At 44.5% G+C, this 20,574-nt stretch overlaps 1 protein-coding gene and 1 long non-coding RNA gene across 2 annotated transcripts; both read right to left on the minus strand.

Annotated features, from left to right (window-relative positions):
* Window positions 1–6,330: 6,330 nt before the first annotated feature.
* On the minus strand, window positions 6,331–8,555 carry LOC115408742 (uncharacterized). The gene is made up of 3 exons (XR_003933790.1): window positions 7,978–8,555; window positions 7,458–7,877; window positions 6,331–6,752 (listed from the first exon to the last, which is right to left on the minus strand). It is a non-coding gene; the product is annotated as an uncharacterized LOC115408742 (long non-coding RNA).
* A 1,763-nt stretch (window positions 8,556–10,318) lies between these two features.
* On the minus strand, window positions 10,319–13,294 carry las1l (LAS1 like ribosome biogenesis factor). The gene is given in 10 exon segments (XM_030119721.1): window positions 10,319–11,700; window positions 11,702–12,133; window positions 12,135–12,233; window positions 12,235–12,255; window positions 12,257–12,307; window positions 12,309–12,566; window positions 12,568–12,801; window positions 12,804–12,905; window positions 12,907–13,080; window positions 13,082–13,294. Coding segments are annotated over 10 exon segments (1,686 nt in total). The 5' UTR covers window positions 13,133–13,294; the 3' UTR covers window positions 10,319–11,436.
* Window positions 13,295–20,574: the final 7,280 nt, after the last annotated feature.

Below are 20,574 nucleotides of genomic sequence, written 5' to 3' on the forward strand. Positions count from 1 at the left end.
CACAACGCAGTGCTGTTCTGCGACAGAAAATACAGCCTTAACTGTGCTGAAAAATTATAAAAAGACCAAAAAAAAAGTACAAAAAAAAAACCCATAAAGACTATTGATATATTAAAGAGTACCTGCCTGTTATTTAAGCGAATAAAATCTATATATGAGGAGAACTCACCTGTACTGTAGACTAAATCTGTAATGAAATTCTAAGATACTTTAATGGGAATTAAGTCCACACCTTTTGTCTGTATGAAAGAAAAAATACATCAAAGTATTCTACAATAATAACTTTGACAAAGTCTGTCTGGTCTCGTGTTTTTTTTGTTGTGGCTGCTTCAAACAGACGCACACATGTAGACAGTTTCCCGGTCTCAGAGAAAAGCAGAACGAAAGTGGAAGCTGGAGGAGGAGGAGGAGGAGGAGGAAGCCGCTGTTCTCATCGTTTGGCTTCCACTGGGAGGTTTTAGGTCCCAAACACTGAATCCTTTGTTTACCGGACTGGAAGTCACACTTCTGTAAATGTTGGCAGTGGTTATGTGACTTGTCTGAGGAGATAAATGGGGTATGTACCATCTGTGGCCACTAGATGTCACTGTGTGACATCAGAACGCTGCTACAGTAGCAGAATAACCTCTAATACTGCTGGATTTAACTGACAGAGAGAGAGAGAGAGAGAGCAGCAGCAGAAGACTGGAGAGGTGTGTGGCGAAGCTTTGTGAGGGACTGGAGAAAGGAACTGGTTCCTGTAATGAAGAAAAACAAAGAAGACTAATTGTAGCTAAAAGCTGAGCAACAGATTCACAGAAAGTTCTGGACCAGCAGCTGATGGACCGGGATTATCAACATCTGGATATGGAGAATAAAGGTGTCTGTATTTTTGAAAGATGTACTCAGGTGTAAGTCATAGTCCAGAAAATGTTATGAATTAAAAGACGTTGAAGGAATGTTCTCTTATAGAGATAACAGAAACCGTTCAAGTCCAGCTGTTTATTTCCAGCAGGAGTTGTCATGTACAGTCCCAGACGTACAGAGACCACCGCAGGATTCTACCAGTGGGGCGTTTTTTTAAAGAGGAAACACATATTTCTCTTCACATGAGTTCATGTCTCCAGAATGAGGAGGGAAGATGCTTTCTGGGAGGTGTGAGGACTGACAGAGCCTGCTTTCTGCCTGGACTCTCTCATCAGAAGAAGTCAGGAGAAATATTAGGATGCAACAATGTGTTCAGGACAGCTTTTACAGGAGAGAAGAACTGAACTCAATGTTTTCCTCTGAAAGGTACACCAGGAAACATTTTCTCCTCTTTTGAAGGAAGTAGAGTGACATTAATTAGTTTTGAATGGAGATAGAAGCGTCAGCAGCTCATGGATTATCTGTTCGCAGCTGGACAAGCTGAGTAAGTTGTGTGTTTCAGAATGCTGTTCGCAGCAGTGTGCTCAACACTGACATGTTGCGGTCCTCACTTGAATCTGGATTTTAATGTCCTCATATCGGGAGATCATGCCTAAACTTGTGTGGTATTAAACTTATACTTCACACATATTTATAAACCTTCCAATCTGCACTCCTTAAGGCAATGAATGTAAAAAGTTTGTTCTGGTTTAATTACTGATTCAGGTGTCAGTAGTTCTTCACTACTCTCAGTAAATCACACATTTTGTCATAGAAAACTACTTTGAAAAAACATTCCAGTCAATATTTTATGTGTGGTTTTAAAGGAGTCCTCTGGAGTGGGGCCCGCGTCGACCAATCCGTCCGTCATTGTTGATGAAGAGGTGAAATGCTGCCATGCAGTCCAGCCCTCATGTTTTCCTGTTGGGATTTACTGTAAGCTGTCAGGAGTGTGAGGTGCTGCGATCTCCTGACGTGACACTGAGGTCTGTTGATCTGCTTCACCAGGTTGTTCAGAAATGACCTTCAGCAGGTTCAGCATGAAGCCTGCAGTTCTCTGAATAATTCCTCCACTGCTGGCTCACTGCTCTCCCTTTACACGTTTTCAAATGAGCCTCATTAAATCATGTTCAGGAATCACGTGTAGTTTCCACATTTAAATGTTTTTTTTTTTACTGATCGTAACTTCATTTCTCTCTGAAAATGGGCTTGTACGCACATGCACAGCATCCCATCAAATTGCAGCGTACCAATGAAGAATTCATATCCTCTATTTTCTTCTCATTGAGTCTCCCATGAAAATGAACTCATTAAATAATGGAGTTAACAGAAGTGAAATTGTCAAAATTGTTAACTATGGGATTATCCATCATGATTAACCTGATTAGAAATTATAAAGCATCAGAACCCTGTGCAATGCAGAAAGATTTAAAATTCCTGAAACTTCTCTGGCGATGCTTTTTGAGCAGCTGATCCGGCAGTGACAGGATCAATCAGCTGATATTGAAGACGTCACACAGCATGTTGGACCCCTTGATAGAAAATGACCAAGTTGTGTTGATCTGAGTCACCAGCCTCAGAAGTAAGTTCACAGCAGTAGCAGAAAGGACTAGCGAGGGTTTGTGATCAAGGCTGCATCGATAGAAAGTTTTTACTTCTCTTTTTCAATCATGTAAATACAGATTAGCAAGTTAAGCCTTTTCACATTTGTTTCATTTATTTCCTGCAGGGCCTCAACAGTCACATTATCCCGTAGATCTAATGGAAATAGCAGGTGTTTCTGGAAGCTCGTCAGTGTTTGTGCTGCATAATTAATTATATGACTAAAACCCATGAGATGTTTTTGTTAAGAGAGAGAGGCCTTATCTTGATCACTGTTTCATTCCAGAGATTTCTGTGCATTATGTTGTCTCAATGTAAAAACCAGACCAGGAAGAATGAAGCCTTCAGGTCTGGAAATATTACCCAGTGTTCCTCTTTTCTGCTGTTCTCCAGGAGTTCTACCCCACAAACCTTCAATGTGTGGAACCCAGGACGCGTCCTTCAGCACCATTCGTAATGATCCACACACTCCCAACAGGTTTTGCTTTGGGGTAAAGACATCCTGCAGGTGGTTTGGAGAGCAAGTGAGCATTACTTCATCCTAGCCTGCCTGCTTTTCAACAATATACTGACACACACTTCGACCTGAGAGTGTGTTATTTGAACCTGCAGTGAAGGATCGCCTTTAGTTTCTATCCTCCCATCTCAGTCTCACATGAATCTCCCTCTCATCTGAGCCCTCTGCTTTCTCATGTCTGCTTGCTTTCTAAAAAGACATTTCTGATATAAACTGAACTACAGTCCATCAGTTGTGTTCCTCTGACAGCTACACACTGAAGAACCAGTCACTGAGGAAATATGAAGGAAGACTGAACAAACTCACAGCTTAGTCTGAATGTGCAGTTTTAGTGTCGGATTCTTACCTGCAAATATTTACAGATGCTAAAGAAAACAATCATACAAATATTTGATAATTAGCATATAAGAACTGAACCCTTGTGACCAATCTCCAGGAAAGCCAGTTTTTAGTCTGTATGATGTGAACTTTATTCATTTGTTTTCCTGTATATTAAAGGCCGAGTTCTTCCAGGATGTGGGTTCTTCCTCTGCTTTCAGGGGTTTCCCTCCAACAAACATGCCAAGAGGTCAATGAGTGTTCTGGACTGTCTGCAGGAGTGACAACTGACAGCGCTAAAACTTCCAACACACAATCATAAAACACAGCCTGACGGGCCTAACCGCAGCAGGTTTAAAGATGAGCTCTGGTTTCAAACGTTGATAATCTCGTCTTGAGATTTGCTGACAGGCTGGTTTAACGTGTGAACATGGCCACTGATCAACTCTCAGAGAACGTTCATGATCACACAGCTGTCAGTAAATGTCACTTTAGGGAGCAGACAGACATCTTGATGCAGTGTGAAGCTGAGCCCCACCGGCCCTGAACTCTCATCTACCGGGTTGGAACGGCCCACTTCACTTCGCTGAACTGTTGTGAGCGTCTGCTGAAAGTCATCAGCAAATAAAACCTCTACTCTTAAGTCATCTGAGGCTTTAAAATGAAATGTGGTAAAACTTCCCACACAAAAAGCTGCGCGCATTTCAGTGTCACAGCAGACTACAATTCACACGATTCTCAGAGGCTAATAGTTTGCAGTTTGAGCAGCGCTGAGTGTCTGGTTTTCTGAATGTCGAACTGAGCCGACGCAGCGATCAGCCAGGAGAGCGTCTGTCAGCCCATCGGCGGTTGTTTATCCACCGCAGTGGAGTTCACGGCGGGACAGATGGTCAAAAACTTTTTCCAGACTGCAGCTCTTTTAATTCTCAAACAAACAAACAGCTCCTCACTGATCAGACTGACACATCAAAATGAAGAGAAATGTATTCAGCCCTATTTCACCCGTTTCCTCTCACCAGGAATGACGGAAGCAATAAAGAACCCCTGAATGAGTCTGAGGTTCAACATGCCACAAAATGTCCACAAGTCTGAGCAGCAGGTCTGTCCACAAGGATGAACACTGAAGACGTTGTTCCATTTAACCTGAAGAGATTGCAGGTCAGACTGGGGTCATTTAAAGCTAAATATAAAGGACCGTGTGTGAAAGTTACTGATTCAGGAAGTTCAATCCAAGTTTTGGGAAGAAAATTGATTTCAATATTTAGGGAACTACATATGCAAACATGTTTTTCACACAAAAAAGTGTTTTATTTCTACTTCAGTTCACAAGAGGACTTTTAAATTTTTATAGGTCCACTGGGACAGAATCCACACACATCTACACAACAACAGAAAAGCCCAGAGACAAGAACATGCAAACTCCACACAGAAAACCCCAACCTGGAAGACTCCGGTCCACTTCTCACTCAAAACATTATCCAGTGGCTTTAATATGAACTCTAGCTGTGGAGTCTGTTCATAAAAAGACAAGGACTGGCTTTCTGTTGAGTTGCATGTTCTCTCCCTGTGCAGGCCGTGTTTCCAGACACTAACACTTTTAAATGGAGGGTTTTACAGCATAACTCTTAACGTTCATGCCGTTCACATTAATGGCTGTTCTGACTACAAGCGCAGGAATTATTGTGAATATCTAATAATACTGTGGCCATAATACAGACATCTGGCAGGCCATCAAAGTGTGGAACAATGCAACATTACCTTAACGTACATATTCCACCCTGGCAGACATCAAGAGACCCTTCCTATCAGCAATAGTGTCCCTTTAGACAAATAAAAGGAGCACAGCGCAGTTTAAATATTAAATTCCAATATTCACACCCACACGTTTTCACCTTGCCTGACTGGGCAGCAAGAGCTATTTCTGCAAGATCGCAGCCGCATTCTATTTTCCTGTGCAGGGCACTGAAGGCACAGCATATGAGTGATTCGGGTACGAATCGCTCTGAGCCTGACGTAATGCGCGCTCCCGCTGGCCTGGTAATCCTTAAGTTTCGGTTTGTCCGCCATTACTCCGCCAGATGCTTTAGCAGCAACAACTGAGCGGTACTGAGGATGGAGCTTCCAGAAAGTAGAAAGACCGGCTTCTAGCACTGCCACAACTCCAGCACAGACCCACCAGGCAGAAGAAAACTTACATTTCACTCGAGCGCTGCTAAAAGAGCGAGGAAGGAGTTCTCCTCTTCTGGTGCAAGTACATGGGCAGCAAGCCACAGACACGAGCTTTTCACTAAGCTACAGTTAGGCCTAAGGCCTGCAGGGGTCAGTGTTTCGCATAAAACGAGCAAACTGCCTGTGCTCCTTTAAAGAGCAACCAGTCTGAAGGACAGATGAATGAGCCTTATAGTCCTCATATCTCTTCAATGTCTTGCTAATCATAACCCAACAATGATTTTTTTTAATTATTGCTTAGTCAACAATCTATTGGGAATATGAGAAATTGTTGCACTCGGTGTAAGAAAATATATACTGAAGAAATACTTTTTAAAAGGTTTCATAAACTTCCCTGCATCTTTAACTGAAGCTGAAAACTGGACAAAAGTCAAGATGTTTCCTGTAAAACTGGACAGACTGCGTTTCAGACTTGTGTGCATTGATAGGCTTACCTGAACCGTCTGCATGTATCTGTCAAGAAAGACTGGTCGGAGCACGAGAGGGAACTACACTGAATGAGGCTGGGCTCACTAACCTGCTTCAAACCCTCACTAACCCGCTGCTGACCCCTGGTAACCCGCTGTAAAGCCTCACTGACCTGCTGCTAACCCTCAGTAACCTGCTGGAAACCAGGACTGTGTGTTTTTGTACTGCGTGTCAAATGAGGGCTCATGATTCGTTATGACAACCGTTACCAGACTTGAGCCAAATGTTCAGATAATCTGCAGAGAGCTTGCTGTTCAGAGAGAGAAAAAGAGAAGCATTAATATCAACAGTACAGAACAAGACTCAGCAGATACGTTTATCTCAAACATAATGAAAATAGGATTTATTTGTCCAACGCTTCTCAGAAGGCTGATTAACTCAAACAATCTGTTCAAAATTAGATATATACAACATTTACATGGCGTTACATTTGATCAGAACTGGAAAATTCCTTACAGCAGATCGTTCTGAGTAGATGCAAGATACATTCAAATATTTACACCAGACATAAAGAGGATCTTAGCATTGCTCTGATGGATATTCAGGTCTCAGAAAAGCTCATGAGCTGACAGCGTGTGCAGCTACAGTGCTGTGGAGGATTGGTTGAAAAAAAAAAAAAAAGAAAAAAAAAAAGACACATATACCATTGGTTACCAATACTACCTTTAAAAAAATACCAGGCCACGATGGCAGCAGCTTGTCCAGCCTCTTCACCTTCCACCAGCAGAATCCACTTTAGCATAAAGAAAAATAGGTGGCGCTAAATCAAAGTGTCCTTTTATAAATCAGTGAAGGTTCAAAAAGAGTTTCGACTCGTGTCAAAAACCAAATTCACCAACTTGTTTTGACGTTTCCAATCCAGAAACTCATCACTCTCTGTGGACCTTCACCTTTATCTTAACATACTTTCATTCAGGTGCGTCTTCGGGTGTGTTCACACTTTGACCAGATCAAATAAACTCTGATAACGCAGATTCCCTCTGAAGCATAAACTCAGCTCGGATCATTTCTCACAGCCGGCTGCAGACAATTAAACATCAACTTTCAGTCTGCGTTTAATCTCTTCTTACAGACTGAACAAAGAAGAGAAAAAAGACAAACTAAAACATCGGCTCTCAAGGGCCGTATGACGTACGTTATTTTACTTTGTCCGTAATGTTGCTGTATTTGTTTGGTTGATAAGCATCAATACGGTGCATTTGTGTCATTTTGGCTTCTTTTCACGTGAAGTGACGTTAAAACTAAAACACTTCCGTTCCTGAATCTTCTGGCAACTGAAAATGTGAACACAGCCAAAGTTACATGTGACCTAAACATCAAACCCTTTCCTACACTAAAAACAATTCACCAAGAAGAAATTTAAAAGACTGATAACTCTGTGGCCGCTGGATGCTGATGCTAGTGAAAACAGAGAAGTCTTTTCTTGTCTGATCCTTACCATGAAGTCAAGCAGGTAAAGGTGTTCAGAAAGCCACTCATCCCACATGGACGATCAATCTTTACCTAGAAGAAACTGTCAACAAAGTTTAGCAGTAACACGAAGTGAATCCATCATCAGAACAGAACACATGCACATCCTGCACTTCTTAGGTAATCTTAATTCAACAGGGTCTACCGTCCTCTAACGTTCAGCTCACCGAGCTGAACCACGCTCAGTGTCAAGATCTGAAAACAGAGAGAAGTACTTGACCCTACATTTTGAGCGACGTGCTCGCGCTCTCTGCACACTTAGTGCAGAACTCCACAGAGACGTGGTTCTTGTCCACGTGCAGACACACTCCACCAGATTTCTCTTTCTCCTCCACTTTCCACGCGCTTCCTGGGAAGGGCATAGTCCATGGTCGTTGGAGCTGGGCGCCTGGAAAAGCGAGGAAGATAATTTCATCCCATTCACACCGCTCAGCCTGGACAAGAGCTGGGCTAACATGCTCTCATTAGCCGCACAGCTCTCAGGTTACCTGGTCTCATCTTCTAGTTCCTCTACTCTCTTGGTCAGCTGACAGTTTTCCTGCTCAAAGCACCGTTTTCTGTCACCAGACTGCCAACTTTCCTCTCTAGGCTTGCTAACGTATTCCTTCTTCTTCAACGGTTCAATCTGGCAGCGATGGCATTCTTGTTGATCCCGTGGTTCGACTGGCGCTGTCTGGTCTTCGGCTTAGATTCAGGCATACAATCCTCTCAGGAAGACTAGGCTGTAGAGGCTTCAAGCTCAGACTCGTTCCCCTCTCATGCTGTACCCCTCAAGATCGCCAAACTCCATATTGAAGAGTGGAGACGAGGAAATCTTTGTCTAATGTCCATTTCAGGTCTTCAATTCCAAACAGGTCGTTGAGCTCATCCAGGCCGGTGGTATCGATGTCGTCAGCAGGGAATCTTCAGGTGGATTCGCAGGTCCTTCGACACTTTCCACAGCATCCACCACCTCAACTTCCACAGACTCCACGTTCTGCTCTGCTGATGGCACGGCCTCTTCTCCTGGTGATCATTCTGCTCCACGGACGGACTTCAGAGACAAAAGAGACGAGATCTTCGATTTCTCAACCTGAAAATTAAGAAAACATGCAGATAAGACTTTATTCTAAAAACACTACTGATAATATGCATAATCAGTGCTTTGTAGGAGCTTTTGTGATGATTATCATGATTAAATGATTAGCAAATATGCTTCACTGATGGCTGGCAAAGTCTCTCGTGAATGTTGAACTTAAGATTCAGATACAGGATATCTTATTTAGGGACCACACGTCCACATGGACAAAACTGTCCTGCTGGGAAGGAATCCCGGTGACAATAATAATCTAATTAATTAAACGAATCTTCAACACTGAAATCTACTCTGAGCCGCTCGGCATTTAGTGCGCGCGCGTGTGTATGTGCGTGTGTTGCCTGAACGTTGCGCCAACGTAAGTTTCATAATGAGGCCCTGAAGGACATGTTTTCACTTTCCAATGAATGTCTCCAATATGTAACCTCAAGTCACATCAGGTCTAAAACATAATGAAAAAAGTCTGCAGAAGTTGTTCAAGTCGCACAAAAATCTGAACTTGAATAAATATTATTTAACTACACCAATGCTAACCGGGCCTTGGCCGCGCTAGCAGCACAGAGGCGCTAATACCTCTAAGTCCTGGCGTTTAGAATGCTTGATCACAAGGATTCAAACAGGAATAAAACCATAAACCAAAGTAATAACAAACATCTATGTTCAACTCTCCCGTTGAAGCTACTTTCGTTTTGTTTGGAGATAAGTTTTGAGCTGGCGCTTAAAACAAGCTAACAAAGCTAACAGCTAAAAGTGCTAATCAACATGACGCAGCAAATCTCAGACAGAAACTTACCAAAAATAAGAAGAAAAACAAAAGAAAAACGGACTTCGCCAAGAAGCCCCGGCCTCTAGAAGTCTTCTAGAGTGCTCACACGATGAATTTATGGCAGGAAGAAAAAAGACACCTTCCTCCTCAAATCTGTCGACGGAGGAACGGACGCGGTGACACTCCTGCTCCGATAAGTCCGCCCGTTTCCCCCGCTGGACGCAGAGACCGCCGCCTGGCGGCCGGAGGCATCCACTGCAGCTCCGGTGACACAGACCCCGTTACTAAAGACATGTTGATGTGATCCAGTATTGATTGTTCCTATCGGGGGAAAATGTCTTTTAACAGTATAATTCACACGCTCCACAGGATGGAAGCTGGAGAACTGTATAACAGCTTCTAACAAATCCGGAGAAAAGGTCGGGCAGGTCTGTGACAGGTTTAGGGAGTGTGTTTTTATTGTTGTGGAAGATAAAAACGTTTACAAGCTGCAGGGATATGAAGTTTCACAGAGCTGTAGCTTTTTAACAGCCCAGCTGTAGAGCCGAACAGAGAGCTGTTTGCTTAATGGTTGATGGACTTTTAACTTGAACAAAGCTTCATATATATATTTTATTTATCTTGGTGTAAGATTTAAAAGCAGTGACAGAGAGTGCCTGTCTGAAACAAACACGGAATGATTAATAAGTGACTGCTCAGACAATGGTTCCTTTTTCTCTCTTTTCTTTCCTTTTGTAGGCGATTTACTGTCACCTGCCAAGGCAGTAGATCTGAACGGGTCCAGCTTCAGACCTGTCCAGCCTCAAAGGGATGGGAACACACATCAGGAAATTAATGTGACTTTTCAAATAAAATATGATGAAATTTGAACCTGCAACACTTAAGATGTTACAGTTAATCATTAAACTATTTTGTTAAAGGACAAAAACAATAACAAAAAATACAACAAGAAATGAACCACAAAGCACATTTCGAAAATATTTTTTTTATTAACAAATATTTCAGCATGGGAAAAAACAAAACAAAATCATATTTGCATTGTTTTTTTAATGTTGTCATTGTCATTTTGGCATGTAGTAAAACTACAGATATAGAACAGAACATGAAGGGTGGAGAGAACTGAGAGAACCGTCAATACTTCCACAGTACGGCTTCACACATCCTTTTAACAAAGACAACGAGTTGTAACGACGCTCCAAACTCAAACATTCACAGTTCATTTCTGATCAGATTATTTGACATTATTTACATTTAATTGGTGTCTTTCTCTCAGGAAAATACTAGAAACTTCAAGGTGTCGCCCCGAGATTTGAGGCTTTGAAGCATTTTTTTTTTTTTCTTTTGGAAAATTTTCAGGAAAAAAAATCCCACTTTTACACCACAGCTTAATGTCTAGATAAAGAACAGGTTGTAAGTTAATGGTTTGACTGTACTGACGAGTGTTTCGTTAGTAATATTCATGACGAAGTGTGAATGTGTGTCCCTCTGTTAATCCTGTCAGACATGTTCCAGTACACAGATTTAAACTGGATTAAACAAAGATGAATGAATTCCTTAATCAACCAGAATGAAAATAGAATTTCACTATAATGTGGTTTTATTTCTCCTAAAAACTAAACTGAGTGAACTGAAAGTCAGATGAGCTTTCAGGCTTCGCTCTGTTCATTAACTATGAAAATCAAAAGACTGATTTATTACAAATCAAATGCTTAATGATTATTCTATCTGCAGCCACATTAACAAAACAAATTTGAGAGACACTCGCTTTGAAATGTCAGAAGTCGAACCGCTGTTTAGATCGGATTATTAAAACAGTGGCACAAATATTTCAGGCATTTTCTGCAACTGTTTATTTTCAGAGGAACTGAAGTCAACAAGACCACAAAGAGGAGATTCAAACAAAGTCTGTTGGTTATCACATAAACACAACGTCCCAGTTTTGTGACATTTGAAATGTTGAAACGGCAGTTTGCTGCCGCTTTGTGAAGATTGAGCCACAGAACATTTATCTCATGGTTTCATCTCATTCTGGAAAGAACACAACAAGTTCCCACTCCCCAAAATACAGCAGGAATCAAAAGAAGCTGCAGTCCAGACTTCGCTTGTTCATGTCTCGAGGTTCCAGAGCAGCCCCTCAGGCGTTCTGGCCGGCGTGGAGACCCGCAGGCTGCTCGGCGCCGCGTCTTTCTCCAGCTCCACCGGCTGGTCGAACACCGTCATGGGTGAGTAGTTCTTCAGCATGAGGCACGACGGGTCGTCGGACTGTCCAGGAACTTTCCCCAGAGGATAGTTCTTCCACGAGGTGTCGTCGGAGCACACCTGCCACGGAGAGCCTCGGAGCGCCTTCGCCGCTTCCGCCTGAACATCTGCCCACTTTGTGTTCCTGGGAGGACTGGGAGCGCTGCGGACGGCTGCTGATGCGGGAGTGCTGCAGCTTCTCGTGCAAACTCTCCAGCGTGTATATGGGCTGCTGCTGCTGCTTCTGCTGTGAACCGTGGGAGGAGTCGGGCGCGCTCAGTCTGCGTGTAGATGGGAGCAGAGCTGCAGCAGCCGCTCCCAGGGTCTCCAGAGGCAGAGGATGCTCCATGTCGTCCAGGATCAACTGGAGCAGGTGAGGCGTGCTGACGCAGGGGGCATCCAGGCAGGCGGACAGCAGCTGCTGCCACCTCAGCTGGATGCGGTTCACAAAGATCCGGTCCCTCACTCTGGCCTTCTTCTGCATCTTTGTTTCAAAATGGTACTCAAATTTGTTGCTGTTACAAAGGAGGACTTCGGAGGTCCAAGCAGAGACGTAAAAAAACCTTGTGATTGGCGTTCTGCTCCCCGGTGAGAAGCTTCAGCTCAGCGAACAGCTTCTCCAGGAGGAGGTGGATGAAGGACGGCGAGTTGAGGACCTTCAGCAGGCGGCAGCCAGAAGCGCAGGAAGGGTTTGAGGGAGTCTGGGTTGAGCAGGGTCAGCGTTTTCAGAGGTGTTGCAGGCCCAGAGTGTCCAGCTGCTCCATGGTGGGGATCAGAAAGCCTTCTTCCAGCAACACGTCGATCAGCAGACTGCTGTACTCCAGAGAAAACTGCTTGATCTCACCCAGTAGCCAGCTCATGTCTGCAAAGGGGGATGGGCAGAAGCTCCTGGTTTTGTCTTCTGGGAGGGCACTGAAGGCCTCATACTGGTCCTTTTCATAGGATATTAGCAGTTCTCGGGCATTCTTGTAGGCTTCCATCTCTTTCTGCTGAGCAACTGAGTTCATCCTGTTGTCTGAGGCTGGTCCTCCTCATCCTCTCCATCAGACTCTGCGAGTCCCAGTCCTCATCGGGGCCTCCCCCCATCTGCCTGGACCAGTACTCCTGCTGGAGCCACTCCAGGACCACCTTACAGCCCTTCCGGCACCACTTCAGCGTGGGCAGCTTCCTGTGGGTGAAGTCGTGTCTGAGGTCCACCACCCACTCCGGGATGTTCAGATTCCCGGCCAGACGCCCTCAGGGGGCTGGGCCACCTTCCCCTGCTGCCGCTCCGTGATCAGGTTGACAAACCTCACCAGAGCAGACCCGTACAGCAGCACCAGGTCGTCCCCGCTCATGCTGTCCGGGCCGGTCCAGCACCTGGCACCGGACCAGGTCCGCCGTGCAGTCCACCGCCACCGGCATGCCGCCGGCGTAGCGGGCCTTCCAGGCGGAGATCCGGTGCAGGGCGGTGAGCTGCAGGGAGGGGTCCTGGGAGTACAGGTACTCCAGGACCTGGTCCCACTCCGCTTTTGTTCACCCAGGCCACCACATGGCGCCTCTTCTCCGAGCTTTTATTCTTCATTTTGCGCTCAGACCGACGCTCCGTCGCTTCTATCGTCGGAAAAACTGCGCGGTCCTCAAAAAACTGCAGCTTTACAGCCACAGCGAAGGAATTCCTGCAGATTTTAAGCTTTTCCAAATGAAATCTTCTTGTTTTCGGATGACTTACATACCGGAAGTGGTTGGTCCACGTCTCCTTCTACTGGTATGTGTGAGCGGTGACACCTTATTCACAGGCGCAGTACCGCCACCCAGCGGCCGAGATAGTGCATAACACAACACCGAGGAGCCGCTCGTCTTCTGTTCAGGGGGTCACGACAGACAAATAACCGTCTGTAACAAGATATTTAAAAAAAAGGAATTGATTATTCAATTTGTTGCCTTTTTAGGAATGTGTTTCTCATGCTCTCATAAGAAAAGTAATCAAGCCATCCGTTTATTTTTTCAGACTGAGTTTACTACAAAGCCTTATATTATTTATTGGAAATATCTCCATAGAAATATACCTTGGTCAAACGTTTGGCTGTGGCCCCACATGAACAAAATTAAAGAGATTTCCTTTATTTATATTTTCTTGTGTAGTATTTTGTACAAAAAAGTCTTGAGGTAATTTAAACAAAAATTGTTCATCTTGTTCAGCTCATCCTGAAACTCTGCCACATCTTTTCTGGCATTATGATCTCACGACAAAATGACAAACATTATGCAAGTTTTGCATTGTCTTATGAGCATGATCGGTTAAGTTTCTGGTTTCTTTATTATATTATTACAGGCATGATGGTAGAAAAGGTCCATGTTGTAAATGGTGTTGTTATTTTAGCAAATTTTTACATGCATACATTTAAATTTAGTAATTATAATTAGCTTTTTTCAGTCTTTTACAGGGACTTTTATCGATCAGTGCCTGCATGGAAGGCTGAAAAAATTTTGAGTAAGTGTGGAATATAATTTGTATTTATGTAAAGTTGTGCGCGCGCGTGTGTGTTTGTGTGCCCCCACATTCCCTCCATCAACTTTATTTGTGCTGCTATTTTGCATTAATGGATTTAATATTAAACATTCTGCAAGGTGTTTAATAAAAAAAAAAAAAAATGGAGGAGTAAAGAGAAGTAGGATGAGGCAGACCAGTCGAAATCTGTATTTTACTAAAATGCATTGAGATAAACTTTCTTTATTTATATCTTTCTTTCGTCGTTGTACTTGAGCACCGTGCTGATCACAGCCCCAGTTTGTTCTGCTGTTCTGTTGCCAATCTGTCAATAAAGTTATTTTCACAAAAGCAGCGAAGAAGAACAGCTTTCGGTTGTACTCCAACACGTATTGATGTAAACTCAGGTAAAACCTCTTGCCTTGATCTGACTTTGGTTTCTCCCAACTTGGCCAGTATAGCATAACAGAAGGTTCTGAATGACACAGTTGGCAGTGACCATTTCCCTGTAAAAATGACTACTGCAAAATCCTTCGTAAAGGGAGGCCCGGGATAGACTTCCTAGGTTTGATTATGCCCGTGCAGACTGGGAAAAAATTCAGAAAATGTACAAATGATGGCTTGATGAATGTAAACAGTGAGGATTCAATTGACATCATGTGTGATTCATTAACAGAGATGATTGTTCGGGTGGCCGCTGAGACCATACCATGCAGAAGGGCCCCTCGAGATCGGGTTATTGTGCCTTGGTGGAACGAGGAGTGTGAAAAAGCTGTGAGCAAAAGGAAAAAGCATTTAGAACAGTAAGGAAAAAACCGACTCTAGAAAAATGTGGTTGAATATAAAAAGTGCAGAGCTTTTGCTCATAAAACTATTAAAAAAGAGAGAAAGAAAAGTTGGAGAGACTTCTGTGGCTCGTTGGGGCCTAAGACCCAATCAGGCAGGTATGGTCCAGGATCCATAGAATGGCGGGGAAAATTACAAGCTCTTCTATGCCTGTCCTGAAGGAAGGTGGGAGAAGAGGCAGTTTCAAGTAAAGAAAAGGCCAATATGTGTGTCAAAGTGTTCCAGGATGTCCATAATGCAAAGTTTTTGGGGGAAGAAATTCTTAAGCTTCGAGATGAGTTTCTGTTGACTCAAGGCTGGAAGTTAACCCGTGGTGCTGAGTCTACAGATATGAATAATCCTGTTAATTTGTATTTCTCTTTAGAGAGATAAAGGATGCAGTAGAAGCTGGAGCAAATTCTTCACCGTGTCCAGATCAGATAAGCTATAAGCTGTTGCAGCATCTTGAGGTACCTGTACTTCATGACATCCTTGTGCTATGTAATTATATCTGGAGGCCGGCGCGTTGCCAAAGGAATGGAAGCCTGCTTTAGTTGTACCTATTTGTAAGCCAGGAAAGGACCCTTCCGCTCCCTCTTCTTACAGACCCATAGCCCTAACCTCTGTGCTGTGTAAGGTGATGGAGCGAATGGTTACGAACAGGCTTGTCTACTTTTGGAGGTCTCTGGGTTTTTGTTAGTTATCAGAATGGTTTTAGAATTGGAAGAATTCAATGGATTCGGTAGGAGTTCTAGACCAGGACATAAGAAAAGCGATTATCAATAAAGAATCACTGCTCGCAGTTTTTATTGATATTGAAAAGAGCGTATGATAGTTTGTGGCGTGAGGGTTTATTGATTAAATTATTCGATGCAGGGGTTAGGGGGAGAATGTTCTCCTGGATTAAGATTTCTAAATAATAGATCAATTCAAGTGAGGGTGAACTGCGAATGTTCTGAAAAGGTTAGTATTTTGAACGGTACTACTCCTCAGGGATCGTAATTAGTCCTGTGCTTTTTAAAGGGCAACTCCGGTTTTTTGACACCTGACCTTATTATAGGTGTGTGCATGCTCATATACTCCACTCAGACAAACATCGTGCAGCTCGGAGTCCTTCAGAAATTATTTAGATCCAAACGATGTAGCCCGCACTAGCGGGGGGTGCCACAGCAATGGAGCGTTAGTGCTGGACATAATCTCTGCAAAGTCGCTCATTTCGGCTGTATTGCTTCATCCATCGCCAGTGTTATCATAAAGTCAGCTCGTCTACCGTCTTCAGGTGGGTCAGCTGAAGAGCTGACAGTTTTCGCTAACTTAGCCACAATTAGCTCGGATGGGAACGTTGCGGCGCTCCTCTCCCCAGCAGAGAGGCACTTTTAGTCGGCCTCGGCTGCCACGGTGCCCCGGCGTCTGACTTCCAGCGGCCAAGTTGGAAAACGGCCCTCAGCTGCTCCCACGGAGCTTCGGACCCCGCGAAGACGCACGGCTCACACGCGCGCCGCTGGATGTCTCTTCCCTCGCCGGGAGATGCGTATCTCCGCTCCCCGGCAGATGTGGCTCCGGCCGGCCGTCGGGACCGTGACGGCCCGCCGCGCCGAGGCCGGTGCTCTCTCCTCGCCGGGAGGAAGCGTATCTCGCCCCGGCGGATGCACGCTCCACGCCGGCCGCGGCCGGAGTCTCTCTCCTTGCCGGGAGAAGCATATCTCCGCTTCCCGGCGGATGCGCGCTCCACGCCGGCCGCGGGGACCGCGACGGCCGGAGCGCTCCTCTCGCCGGGAGAATCCAGATGTCCGCCGCCCGTGCGGATGCGCGCTCCGAGCCAGCCGCGGGACACCGCCGGAGGCCCCCTTTCCGACCGAAAGGCAACCCAGCGCCGATGGATGAAGAAATACAGCCGAAATGAGCGACTTTGGCAGAGATTATGTTCCCGCGTAACGCTCCATTGCTGTGGCACCCCCGCTAGTGCGGCTACATCGTTGGATCTAAATAACTTCTGAAGGACTCCGAGCTGCACCATGTTTGTCTGAGTGAGTATATGAGCATGCACACACCTATAAATAAGGTCCAGGTGTCAAAAACCGGGAGTTGCCCTTTAATGTAATGATTAATGAATATTTTCAAAATATTGACTCAAGATTTGGAAAATCCCTCTTTGCTGATGATGGCGCAATTTGGCGCAGAGGCAAGAACGTAGATCTTTTTAATTGAGCATACTCAATTGCTGTTGGATCAATTAGTTCAGTGGGCAAATCAGTGGGGCTTTAAAGATTTCCACCTCAAAGAGTAATTTCAGGATATTTGTTTTAAAAAGAAAAACTCCAGATAGTACATTGTTTTTATATGATCACCCACTGGAAAGGGTCAAAGCCTTTTAAATTTTTAGGTATGTGGATGGATGAAAGGCTTACATGGAACTGCCATATTGAAAAAGTCATCTGTAAATGTGAAAAGATCATCAATATTCTTCGCAGTTTGGCCGGCACGGATTGGGGGGCAGACCGTCTAACTTTGCAAATGATATATAGAGCGATGTTGAGGTCTACTTTGGATTATGGCTGTTTTGTGTATGGAGCGGCATCTAAGACCAGCTTGGCTAAACTGGATAGAATTCAGGCAAGAAGCACTGAGGGTCTGCCTCAGGGGATTTTAGAAACGACACCTATTCCGGCTTTATTAGTTGAGATGGGAGAGACTCCATTGGGAATGCGAAGGCAGAAGCTCGGCTCCAGTACTGGGCTAGACTACCTGGGTTGGGGCATGATTCGAGTGCAAAGAGTCTCCTGGGAGAATGCTGGGAGTTCGAAAAAAAATGAGAGAGGGCTAATTATCTGAGCTCAATATGTCCGGGGCCTGCTTATGAGTTTGGGGCTGAGCAGCAAAATGTGACTAGCATAGCTCCTACCAGATCCAGAAGTGCCCTTGACCTGTTGGGTCAGAATAAGGGAAAGAGTTTGCCAACAAGTGAATGAATTTATTTCAAAGAGTGACTCAGGGTATTTTATTTTCACAGATGGATCCAAGGATCCAACCTCAGGAAAAGCTGGCTTTGGAGTTTACATAATGAATAAGGAGATTAGGAAAAGTATGCGAGTATCTAATAATGTGTCTGTTTTTTCTACTGAACTGTTGGCAATCCGGTGGGCCTTGGATTGGATCGAGCGGAATAAACCTGAGTTATTGTACATTTTTTCTGACTCTTCAGCTGCCAATTCGTTCTATAGCTGGTGGAATTTCAGGCTCTGATATTATCCTTGAAATTTTGAGCTGCTTGCGTAGAATTGAACAGAATTGAACAGTCTGGCTGTGCGTAATTTTTGTGTGGATCCCTGGTCAGTCAGGTATATATGGAAATGAAACTGGCGGATAATCTTGCTAAAGACTCTCTTCTTCATAGTGAGTTGGAATATGAAATGGGCCTTGGGAAGCGGGAGTGCATCTCTCTTTTAAAAGTGAAACAGACAAATTTATGGCAAGCAAAGTGGGATAAGGAAATTAAAGTTAGAGTATATTTTAGCTGTCAGCCTGGAGTTAAAATGTAGGGCCACTGATGGACAACAGAACTAATCAAGTACAAATTACTCGCATAAGACTGGGGCATTGTGGGCCTTGCTGCCTATTTGAATGTATTAGGGAAGCATCAGAGTGGCTTGTGTCAGTGTGGGGAAGCTGAAACCGTTATCCATGTATTAGTTTTCTTGTGTGTGTTACGTGTGGAGAGGCGGTTTATATATAAAGAACTATCTCATTTGGAATAAGCATCTTTTTCTTTTAAGTCGTTATTTTCTGCTGGGAGCAATTCTTGCTTGTTGACAATGCTGTGATTAAGTTTTTGCGAGCCACCAACCTCTACTCCAGAGTCTAAAGTGTGAACTGAATGTTTACCGCTTAACCTGAAGGGGCAGCATTGCCTAAACAAAGCGTACAGCCTGCCGGAAATCAATTAGAAGAAGAAGAAGAAGAAGAAGAAGCTTCCGGTTTGAAGATGGCGGGAGTTGTCCTGGTTTAATATAATGGTAAATGAATGTGTTTGATGACCTGGGTGAAGGCTTGGTAGATCCCTATTGCGGATGATGGAGCAATCTGGAGACGAGGTCGTAATGTAAAGTTTTTGATTAAAGAGATGCAGAGAGCTCTTAACATGGTGCAGGAGGTGGCTGATAGTGGGCTTCAGGCTTTCTGTCGCAAAATCTAACTATATGATCTTTGGAAGGAAAAGGGCAGCAGGCAGTGAAGGCATCAGATTATATGGGTCACTACTGGACAGAGTCAAGGGTTTTTAAGTTTTTGGAGTGTGGTTGGATGAGAGGTTGACATATAGAGTGCTGTGGATAAGATAGTGAGTAGGTGTGGAAAAGTAATTAATGTTATGAGATGTCTCACTGGTTGTCCCTGGGGGGCAGATAGGGCTGCAATGCTGACAATATATAAGGCACTGGTAAGGTCTATCTTTGACTATGGCTGTCTGGTGTATGGGTCAGCAGCCAAGACTGTCCTGGCTAAACTGATGTAGTGCAGGCCAGAGCACTGAGGTTGTGCATTGGGGCCTTCCGGACAACACCAATCTCGGCGCTGCTAGTGGAGGCAGGGGAGACCCCGCTGAGGCTGCGGCGTGAGAAACTAGCTCTAAATTATTGGGGTGAAAATTGAAAGGACTCGCTTCAGCTCTACCTTCAAGTGTTCTGCTGTCTCAATGTTGGGAATTTGAGAAAGGTCAAAGCAGGCATAATGAGGTCAGTTACTTGGAATCTGTTCAGAAATGCATAGGGGAGCTAGGACTGGGGAAATGTCAGTATAGCTCCCCCTGTGTGCTGGCCACCTGTCCCACAGTGGCTTTGGGCTGAGGCAGATGTGGATATGTCAGTTAAACAATTAATTCAAGAGGGGATAATAGGGAATGTGGTGGAGGGGGTAGGTAGATACCTCGAGAGTAGATGGGGGGGGCTTTATTAAGGTTTTCACAGACGGGTCAAGGGACCCAGAAAGTGGGAAAGTAGGTTGTGGAATATACATTCCCCATATCCACATCTGTCAAAGCAAGAGATTGTCTGATGGAGTCTCTATTTGTCAGCAGAGCTGATAGCGCTACTGTGGCCCTGTGGTGGGTTGAGGAGGGGGGGTTTCGCAAGGTGGTCCTGTGTTCAGATTCTCTTTCATCTCTGATGGCACTAAGGGGGGCTGAGGGAGGACATGCCAGAATGGAGATAGTTGGGGAAATTCTAATGGTGGTGTCCAACCTGGAGAGAAGGGGATGTAGTGTTGGGTTTATGTGGGTGCCATCACATGTAGGGATTGAAGGAAACGAGGTGGCAGACAGGGCAGCAAAATACAGCTTAGGGAAGAAGGAGGTGGATATTAGAGTCCCTTTAGGGAAAATGGAGTGCCGAAGCTTTATTAATAAGAGAATCCATCGCCAGTGGCAGCAGGAGTGGGAGGGAGACAGCAGAGGAAGGAAGCTTTTTTCAGATTCAGCCATTAGTGCATCCTACAAAGAGAGCGTATATGAAGAGGGCAGAGGACGTCAAATTAACAAGGCTTAGGCTCGGGCACTGTGGGTTAGCCAGTGGGTTGATGCTAATAGGGAAACATCCGGATGGGAAATGTACTCACTGTGAGTGCTTAGAGACTGTGAGCCATGTCTTAATGGTATGTCCAGCATACACAGACCAGAGGAGAATATTATTTATAAATCTGGAAAAATTGGGTCTGAAAGC

Source organism: Salarias fasciatus, chromosome 20 (assembly GCF_902148845.1).
Source record: "Salarias fasciatus chromosome 20, fSalaFa1.1, whole genome shotgun sequence".
NCBI lineage: Eukaryota > Metazoa > Chordata > Actinopteri > Blenniiformes > Blenniidae > Salarias > Salarias fasciatus.